The 9,850-nt window shown below is 46.2% G+C and overlaps 2 protein-coding genes across 2 annotated transcripts; both read left to right on the top strand.

The window, feature by feature from the left end:
• The first annotated feature begins 5,495 nt into the window (after window positions 1–5,495).
• RPP14 (ribonuclease P/MRP subunit p14) lies at window positions 5,496–8,431 on the top strand. The gene is made up of 5 exons (XM_051627851.1): window positions 5,496–5,623; window positions 5,717–5,801; window positions 6,442–6,518; window positions 7,042–7,120; window positions 7,757–8,431. The coding sequence occupies exons 1-5, from the start codon at window positions 5,538–5,540 to the stop codon at window positions 7,811–7,813; spliced, it is 384 nt and encodes a 127-aa protein (XP_051483811.1). The 5' UTR covers window positions 5,496–5,537; the 3' UTR covers window positions 7,814–8,431.
• On the top strand, window positions 7,857–8,431 carry HTD2 (hydroxyacyl-thioester dehydratase type 2). Its single transcript, XM_051627850.1, has one exon. The coding sequence runs from the start codon at window positions 7,857–7,859 to the stop codon at window positions 8,361–8,363; it is 507 nt and encodes a 168-aa protein (XP_051483810.1). The 3' UTR covers window positions 8,364–8,431.
• Window positions 8,432–9,850: the final 1,419 nt, after the last annotated feature.

Raw genomic sequence — 9,850 nt, 5'->3', positions numbered from 1 at the left:
CTCTGGACATCTCAGATGGCCTTTTGCCTTTGCTTTGCTCCTGATCACAGGATTAACTCTTAACTAGTTTGATTCGAAAAACAGAAGCAGCTGTTTTTTTAGCAGCATCAGTGGTGGTAAAAGCAGCACTGCCTTTGGGGGATTGGCAGTGAGTAGAACAACACCTCACCCTACACATCCACAATACATGATAAACATGCAGTAGAAGCATCCCTACTGTAACAGTGCTACTCAGATCAAGAGCTGGGAGATTCAGCTTGAGAGAAAATGGAGAGGTAAAATTGAACCTGCTACTGCCATTACCAACATGGACAGTTCCATTCATTTTAGGATCTGTACCATAAGTGTACACATACAGTGCCCCCATAAAGATCAGTATCAAAAACCCTATGATCATTATGCTGGTAATTATATGGTTGATTATGGCCACAGTTCTGTTGATAAAGCATAAACCAAGAACAGCTACACGGAGCAGAATGCTCTTGGCTGCACACCACATGTACAGTTGTATGTTGGGAAAAAGGTCCAGCAGAACCATTACAGAAGGTGTCTGTTCAGTTTTCAATCCGTCATTAAATTCAGCAGAAGTGTTGCCTGTTGCTATCTGAGGGATCCCTCCCATCAGACATGACCCTTTGAATTTGCATTCTTCTGCAGCTCGTGCAAAACTTACTGGTGTTTTATGGGGTTATAAAGTTTTAATTGTGAGTGCTAGTGTGACAGAACCTGCTGTTTTTTATTCCTGGCCATGTGAGCAAGAAGAGAAGGATCCTAATGTTGAGTTCCTGCTTCTAGTTATCACAGCAGTGGACACTTCTCTAAGGCACAAGAGGCTTAGCTGCAACTCTAAGATGATTACTAGACAGTTTTTTCCCCTAAATGGGTGAGCTCCTCACAGTTCCTGAAACACGAGTAAGATGGAAACTTGGTAAGTTTGCCTGTGGTCCAGTTATTGTAATTGAAGTAATATTTTTATATAATACAAATTATTTGTAATGGACAAACTAGGTGTTTCCATATTATTAAAGTCTGGGTTGTGATGTCTAGTGGCTGTTCTAACTGCATGTATTTTAGAACATTGAATTTCCTTTGCTTTACTGGGCTGTTTTTGTTGTTGTAAATTACAGCCAAAGAAGCATCAAGTATTTAGTTCATGCTTCCAAGGTTTAACACCAAAGACAAGAATAATTCTTTTGATTACAGAATAAACAAAAAAACCCCAATAAACAAAAACAAACCAACAACAACAAAAGGAGACAAATGAAAAAACACACTTATCAGGTCCTTCAGGATTCTTTTAGCCCCAAGACAAGAGTCTTTTTGAAGCCAGCTTGTGACTGTCCAGTGAACCAGACATAAACTGGTCTCCAAAGTGATATGAATTTCTGTGCTGCCTAAACTGTCACGTGAGTTAAAGAGAAACTTGCTGTGAATAATCATCATCTGGCCTTTGTTGCTTCTAGGGAGAATATCCTCTCCTTTATCCAGAGGAGCCTGGCAGTTTAGGCTGCCTTACAGATGACTTCTGGTTCTTACAGCCTTTGGTTCTCTGCAGGACAGGATTGTGTACCTCAGCATATGCAAACACTGTCAGTTGTTCTGAAGCTTAACCAAAAAAACACACAAGGCTTATGTTAGATTTGTAAGGTAGTTCTACCTGGAAGGGAGGATTTGGTGGCTTCTAGAAGTCAAAGGAAAGGAATGAGAATTAATAGTCAAAATGTTGGGATCCCATGCAAGCAAGAAGTTTTGAAGTTCTACTTATATCTAGGCTCTCTGAAGCTCAGGCATGCTGGGCAATGCCATCCTGCAGCCAGGACCCATGAGACATCACTTGGTGGTGTCAAGAGGCAGCCTGACCTTGAACTGAAAGACAATGAGCCTGTAAGAAGGCTTTTCCTTTTAAAAAGTATAATTTGCAATGTACCTGATTAGTGTGGTCTGGTTTAACCAACTTGTTCTGTACAGTTTTGGAGTGTGAAGATAGAGAAGCTTATAGTAAGTTAGTCAGCATTGCCAGGTGTCTGGTTAGAGCACCAGCAGTGAACAGAGTTGGAAGGCATGTGAGTGGCAATTCCAACACCAGGGAGTGGAGCTGTTGGTAAAGACCTGCCTGCATCGCTGTAGCTCAGCTGATTCCTTTTCATCATGTCTCTTCATTGCAATTGTCATGGAGAACAAACCCAGGTTTTTGTTGTTACTGCTCAGTGTTCAGTAAATCCACTGTGGAGTGTCTGAAATTGGCAGCAGAATAACTCAGCAGCAAAGTGGGCAAAGAGGATAATGTGTTAGAGACTTAGAGGGGGGGAAAAGAAGTTTCTTGTTTGTGATTCCCTGCTTGTGGTTGTGCAGTCAGTGAGAGGAGCTTTCGGTGGTCAGCTATCCTGGCATGTGGTATTTCTGTTCCATGTCACAGCACAGGTTTCCCAAGGTAAAAGAACAAAAAAGGGCAAAAGTGCTGCCTTTTTATGAAACAAAAGAGCAAAACTTCAAAAACAAAGTGCAGTTTTGCACAGAGGGCAAAAAGCTAAACCTGTTTCAATGTCACTTCCATTCTTTCTTTTCCTTTGGCTGAAAGCAGACTCTTGTTCTTGATGTGCATTTGTAAACTAGTCTTGCCAAAATACAAATGCCTTGTTTTGTTGTATATTTTTTTCCCACTACGGATAATTTTTGTTGTTATGGTTATTCCTGATTATTTTCACTTTTTTTTTTTTTTCAAACCATGTTTTATTTCGAGAGTCCTTCCCTGTGGATTTCCTCCTGGTGGTCTGCAGCACTACACTGCTATTTCAAGATGCAAGAGAAAGTTGGTAACCTCATAGGAGGACACTTGACTCTGCTAAGCTGGCTGGAGCTAATAATGCACCACTCGTTTTCCTCTGCTCTGTGGGGCAGGAGGGGAATTAAATTCTGCATGAAGTTGCTACCTCAAGGCTCCAAGTGTTTTTAAAGGTCTTTCACTTGGGAGAATTTCATAAATCAGTTCTTAAAATTGCTCTGTTCTTTTGAGTTACATGTGGGGGGAGGTTATTGATTCATTGAGGGACCCTTATTTTAATTGATTTTACATTTACTACTTGATTCTCAAAGGATGAACAGCTGTGAAGTTTGGCTCTTGCACTACAGTGTTGAATATGAAAGGAAAATACTTGCCATATCAACAAATGGTTTTAACAAATTAAACTACTCTGGGGTTCAGCTTCACTTTTGGTTAATAAAAACCTCACATGTTGTGTCCAGCCTTCCTGTACAATCCTGTGTGTGCTTTTTATTGACTGACACAACCTCCCCCAGGGCTTACAGCAGGAGGGACTTCACAGCAGGATTTACTCCTAGTGCCTGAGTTACTGTTGCTTGTGTTACCAGAGCTTTATGGAGAACAGCACTTGCCCTGTTGCAATACCAAAAGACATTTATACATTACCTGACCACCAAGTTTTGCTTTTTGGTGATAAAATTTTACTGGTATCTTAAAAATAATACCAGTTTCTGTAGATATTATTGCTCCCAATAAAACTGGCTGCTCTGATATGTCTGCCTAATGATCATTGAACTGATTTAATGTTTGAGCACTGCTAACTGGTTCTTGGTTACTAGGAGAAACAGTTACTCATGATGGTCTCTTCTTGGCCTACACTTACAGCTACTGAACTTTATGTGGCAAGCTGCCTTTTTTTAACCTAACTAACAATTTGAAAAGAAAATTACTTTGATACATGTGAAATTGCCTGTTCAAATACTCAGTATTTGCTGGAGTTTTGTTTGTATGTACTTAGTCTGAGAGAGTGGTTCAGAGGGACAGTGGTGCTAGTCAGGAGAGAGCCTGTGCCAAAATACAGTAGTTCAGCTTTGGCACTTTAGCTCAAGGAAGATGTTGACAACTGATAGGGCCAGAGGGCAGAAGGATAACAAAAAACTATTGAGTTTGTTTTTGTTTGGAAAGAAGGACTGGGGGAAAAGGGGCAGGGAATATTCCAAAAAGGAGGAATGCTCCTTGTGCTGATTAGGACAGGTCTATTAATATAGATGTAAGCTACAGCAGGGAAGCTGTTGATAAAGCATTGTAAAGATCTGTCTGGAAGAAGCTCGAATAGACCACTTGGGGGAGCATGAAACCTATAGCACTAAATTATTTAATAATTTGTCATTATTATTAATTTAATTTTTTTGGAACCATTGTAAACTAGCTCTGCTGAATGCTTGTATCTGCCTGAGGCAGGGGTGAAGCCTCTCAGAGAGGCTTTTGTGGTGTCTGCTTCTGTTTTCTTATGAATACCTCTTTAAAATCACTAAGGGCTTTAGCTGACACAAATATGCTGTCAGCAGCAGTAGGAAGATGAGGTCAGTGCCTGTAAAAGAGAGGGAGATGTGCCCTTTACAGCCCGACAGTGTGCTAGGGCTCAGGTCCAAAGCTTGCCAAGCAGGTGGGACCGAGAAAAAACACCAAATCCAAACAGAGAAAACGTCTTGAACTCCTCTGAAGTTCCTTTGATGGATTGAGCAGCTTGATAGTAAAGGCAAATGGTGCCCTGTGAGTTGGGCCCCAGCTCCCCTGTGCATCAGATGGGGGTTAGTCTGCTGCAGTGTTACCCTGCTGGGAGGAGTATTAATTTCTGGATAATTTTTTAAAAAAGTAAGATTCTGTGAAGTTCTTATGCTGAGGGTGATGTTTCATCATTTTGGCAAAGACACGTCCCTCCTTTCCGCTGTTTCTCTCGGCAGGATGCATTTCACACCGATCTTCACCCAGTCCTGCGGGTGCTGGACTCGCGTTACTCTCTTGCCTTAACTCGGTGCTGACCGGTGGACATGCAAAGCGCTTCTGTGTACTTTTCAGAGCTGTTTCAGCTGTGCGTACCGCAAAACAGAGGCCAGGACACCACACAGCCCCGAGGGTGTGCAACCTGCCGTGGTGCCAGGCACCAGCCCCCGGGGCTGCAGCAGGACCAACAGCTTGTCTAAAGGGGAAATGACGGCGCATCCCTGCTAGCCCCTCTCCAACAGCACGTCTAGCGTGGAGCATTCAGTATTTGTCTTTCTGGAGCTAAAGCCTAGCGAGTACCGCTCGGAAACACCCTCTGTTCCTGCAGTTTCCCCACAGCCTAATTCCAGAGCCGCTCCCCGCCGGCCGCGGTGCAGGCCCGGGGCTCAGCGCCTGCTCCCCTCGCCAGCGCGGGGTCTCAGCGGGGTGTCAGCCGGCAGGGATCCCGAAGGTGACCCGATTCCAACCCCCTTGCCATCAGAGGGGGGGCAGATCCGGGAACCGCCCGTTTCCCCTTCCCAGAGGATCACGCCTGCCCCGTGGAACGCAGCCACCGAGCCAGGGCAGCCGTGCCCGGGGCGGGCGGCTCCCCCGGGGCCGTCAGCGCTTGAAGCGGTGCCGGAGGAGCCCCCCGAGCACCCCCCGGCCCCGGCCCGCGCCTGCCCGGTTGGCCCGGCCCGCTCGGCGGGGCGGGGCGGAGCGCGGGGGCCGCCGGCCCCGCCGTCGAGCAGCGGGGCGGGTCTGGGCGCCATTGCGGCGGCGGGGCGGGCGGATGGCGCGGGCAGAGCCGCCGGCCGCCACCTTCGAGCGGCGGGTGCTGCGGAGCGCGGCCCCGCACCACTACCTGCGCGTCCGCCTGTGAGTGTGGCTGCCCGTGCCGCCCCCCCGCCCCCCGTCCCCCCGCCGGGCGCCCCGCCAGCCCGCCTGCCCGCTGCTCTTGCTTCCCCGCAGGGAGCTGCCGGACGGCGGGGCCCGGCCGAGCGCCGCGCAGTTCAAGCAGCTGGTGGTGGCGGCGCTGAGGGAGCTGCACGGAGAGGTGGGCCCGGCGGGACGGGGCCGCTGCCCGGCGCTGGCGGCTTCGGGCTGTGCCCGGCAGAGCCCCGGGGGAGCGGCCGGCGCGGCCCTCCCTGCCTTCTGCCGCCGCTTCCCTGGGGGCTCTGGCCCCGCAGTCTGAGCCGAGGGGAGAGGGCTCGGGCTGATGGGAGCCCTGGGGCCGCGGGGGCAGGAGAAGCGTCTGCGGATTGTCCCGCCGTTCAGCCGCTCTCCGGTCCCTGTTGTGACTCTGCTCCAGCCTATCTGCCTTTTAGAATTTGGGGTATTGATGCTTTCCCTAGCGAGGCTTTAAAAGGAGACGCGTGGCAAGGGAACAGCCTCTTGGATGGGGAAATCCGCGCTGCTGCTGCTTGGCTCTGTTTGCAGTATCCATGGGTGTCTTTAAGCAGGTCACGTCACTGCCGGCTCCCTCTTTCTCCGGCTGTAATGTGGAACTAAAAGTGGCTCCTGTCTAAACAGCTCAGAGGAAGGGAGCTGTATAAAGTCAAGTGGTGTAGCTGGAATTCCCATGTGAGGTTGGAGCAAACACCTTTAATGATGTCACGTGCTGGTGGTAAATTCACTTGCTTATAAACTACGGTAAGAGCACAGGATGAGACTTATTTAATAACATTTGTTTATAGGTTGGAGCAGCTTTGCCTGTGGATGTCCTAACATACGAGGAAAAAACTCTATCTGCCATATTAAGAGTTATTAGCAGGTAAGGTGCAGTAGGTACCAGCCTCAGATACTGCCATGAAAATGCTTTTTCGTAAGCAAACAGAACTCTTAAATAAAGAATGGTGTTCAAAGGATTAAGTCTGAGATGCAGATGTCTGCATAGAGGATGCAGAAAATAAAACTTCACTAAGATTTGGTAACCTGTGTGCATTGGTGCATTATTCCTGCTTTAAAACAGAATGGTCTGGCAGGACTGTTGAAATAACTGCAGGTGATTTAGGAGAAGAGGGAGCTTAAAGGCACAGAAAGAACAAGAGCAGGGCTGGTAAAGTAGATTTGAAGAGGTTACAGTGTGTATCTCTGCATGTCAGGGACAAGAGATTGCAGTAACCCTTCATGGTGCAGTGTTGCTACTAAAACTCATTGGTGACATTACCTGTTGTTAAACTTAGTTAAGGTTTCGTTGCTTTTTACGTAAGGTGGTTTTCATTCAAGATGTTTGTACTGCAGGAAAACTGCAAAAATTAAATTCTGTTAATATACTGTGTTTTCTTTTTGCACAGTGGCCTTGTTAAGCTGTGGAGTGCTCTAACACTGCTGGGCTCCTACCAGAACAGGAAGTGTGCCTTTCGAGTGCTGCAGGTAAAGCCCTGGGGGGGCTGGATGGCATCCCCCAAATGCCAGCCCTCTCTGGCTGTCTGGTTGGCTGAGCACCCTGCTCCTTCAGAGAAAGATGGCCTAGCTGCAAAAACATCTTGGTTTGGGAGTGAAATGCTTTCAGTGCAGGCATGTAGGCCTGTGTTGAAGCAATTCGCATCTTATAATTGATCTTGTAAAATGTTACTCATTACTTCATGGTTTCACTCCAATGAGAGGTCCTGATCTCATTAATACATCTGCAAGAAAAGAATTTCTGGAAACTTTTGTTCTTGGCCCACATCTTGGTCCCATTTTTCATTCCCACTACTCCATTTCTTCCCTTTTTAATAATTGATGTCAGCTGACCTCATTTCAAAATGCATGCATGAACATGCACATCCACAGTTTATTTTTTCCTGAGGAGGCTGCTTGATACATTCAGTTACAATAATTCTTTGCCTCTGAAGCAATGGCTAAGCAAAATTCTGCCATGCATAGCTCTAATTTTTTAATCCTTTATGTAAAAGGGAAATTCAGGTATTTTCAACTTTGAGTGCATTTGATGTTCAGTTGTGTTGTTTGTTTGTTTTAAATGCTGTAGTTTGTTTCTTGCTTTGTTTTTGTTTCCCCCCAAACCAGACATCTCCATTTCTTCTGGCATTATCTGGCAACAGCAGAGAACTGATCCTGGACTGAATGTGGTTGTTGGTTTGGCTGTAGGAAGCAGAAGTTGCTTGAGATGTTTCAGCGCTTCAGATGTGGAATTTTGGGAGGGGATTTCCAACAGAGAGCCTTGGCAAAGCTAGCAGTTATCAACTCACTGCCTGGACGTCCTTCACCACAGAGTTTACACATAAAAGTTGGAGACAAAGCTCAACTTACCAAAGCTTTTACACAGAATGATGTTGTTACATTTTCTGATTTAACAGGCGACACGAATCCTTTGCATTTAAATGAAGATTTTGCGAAGCAAACAAGGTTTGGGAGAACTATTGTACATGGAGTTTTAATCAATGGACTTATTTCTGCAGTTCTGGGCACTAAAATGCCTGGCCAAGGCTGTGTGTTTCTTTCTCAGGAGATCCGATTTCCAGCTCCTTTATATACTGGTGAAGAAGTTGTAGCTGCAGCAGAAGTTAAGCGACTGAAGGGTTCTATTGCACACATCTCAGTATCCTGTAAAGTCAGAGAAAATGAAAAGACTGTTATGGAAGGGATGGTGAAAGTCCTGGTGCCAGGCAGTTAGAGCTGTTGATCCTGTGCTGCTTTACTATAAAGGTCAGAAATATATGCTTTTTGGTTTGGTGGTTTTGACTCTGTCTTTTTATGTGATATTACTTAATCCAGTAAATTTTCAACAAAAAACTTCAAAATGATTCAAAGATGACACAAACTTAATCTTGATAGAATTGCATTAACCTTAGAGCTTTCCATTTTCCCCTGTGTGCTGCCAAGATGAAGCCAAGGGAACTAGGCACTTGCTCTGATGGAGGTGGCACATTTGGACCAGCCTTGGCTGGGAAATCTGGAGTGGTGGGGCTAATACTGAGGCTGTTATCTTTGGGAAAATTGTGGTCCGTACTAGTTGTGTTCAGTTAATTCTTTTTATAAAAGTTGTGTTGGTAACAAGCACTGGTGGGAAGGGACAATGCTGTGTGTTTAACAAGCAGGTCAGAAGTGGAGGTATTGACACCTACCACAGGCTCTGCAATCTCCATGGCAGCTCTGTTGCCTTGCTCTATCTAGTAAAATCTTCCTTACCCTTGCAAGTCAGTAGTCAGCCTTCACATGAACAACTTACTCTGACAGAGCTGCAGATGTGGGTCTTGTAATACTTCCACGTTCTTGAGATGCCTTACAAAACCTGATTATAAACAAACAAAAATTTGTCTTGATGATAAGTGCCTCTGAAACTTGCCTCCCAGAAGCAAAGGGAAGGCTTTTAAGAAGCCCTGTTGTCACTGCTTATACTTACTGCCTCCTTATGCCCCTGTTGCAAGACCAGAAGGGGCAGCTCTGCAGAGTGAGCTCTGTGGCTTCTCTCTGCTTACTTGTGTGAATGTGTATTCCCCTTTGCCCACAGAAAGTACCCTGGTGCTGGTAATTTATTTTAGTACCAGCATCAAGACTATTTTACACTAAGAAACTTTTTCTTCTGGGAACAATGGGGAGTAAAAGTGCAGCCTGTCTTCAGCTGGTGGCTTGTGAACGTCTAGGAAAAGATGGTTAACATCCCTCCACTTTCTCTGCAGCAGCAATCCCTGACTTTCCTTGGCTGCACACGAGATCAAAAGTTGTTTGCTATGAAATGAGTTTGTCCTTAAGCTGTGAGGAAGGTGACTGCTGGAACAGTGACACTGAGTGTGAGGTCGTGTTCTGCAGAGCAGCTGTGCTGTAACAGCAAACCCCGGGTGTGGAGACAAACTGGATTGGAGGGAGGGGCAATGTTTCACCTGTTGGACTTCGAGGTGCCCTTTGTTTCCAAAGCACGGGGTTTGGCCAGTTCACAGCATGGATCCAGTGCTTGGTGAGACCTTATTTTGTCCATGGAAACTGTTTCACTTCCCGTTTCCCTCCCTTCTGCCTTAAGTTGCTGCCTCACCGTGGGCTTTTGCTGTACAAAGTGCTGTTGTTCAAAGCAGGTGTGTGCTCCTTCCCTCCTGCCTCACTAGGTGGGAAGCTGTCATGTTAATGTCTGTTAAGAAAAGGGATCAAATTGACTCTGACCTCTGG

The sequence above is a fragment of the Apus apus genome, chromosome 9, assembly GCF_020740795.1.
Source record: "Apus apus isolate bApuApu2 chromosome 9, bApuApu2.pri.cur, whole genome shotgun sequence".
NCBI lineage: Eukaryota > Metazoa > Chordata > Aves > Apodiformes > Apodidae > Apus > Apus apus.
The sequence above is the reverse complement of the archived record's forward strand: the minus strand, read 5'-3'. Positions and strand labels throughout refer to the sequence as shown.

What these genes read in the sequence shown, in the direction of transcription:
- HTD2 (XM_051627850.1), top strand. Translation starts at nt 7,857, where the DNA reads ATGTTTCAGCGCTTCAGATGTGGAATTTTGGGAGGGGATTTCCAACAG.
- RPP14 (XM_051627851.1), top strand. Translation starts at nt 5,538, where the DNA reads ATGGCGCGGGCAGAGCCGCCGGCCGCCACCTTCGAGCGGCGGGTGCTG. An exon ending in CACTACCTGCGCGTCCGCCT is followed by an intron (nt 5,624 to 5,716) that starts GTGAGTGTGGCT and finishes GCTTCCCCGCAG; the next exon opens with GGAGCTGCCGGACGGCGGGG. An exon ending in TGAGGGAGCTGCACGGAGAG is followed by an intron (nt 5,802 to 6,441) that starts GTGGGCCCGGCG and finishes ATTTGTTTATAG; the next exon opens with GTTGGAGCAGCTTTGCCTGT.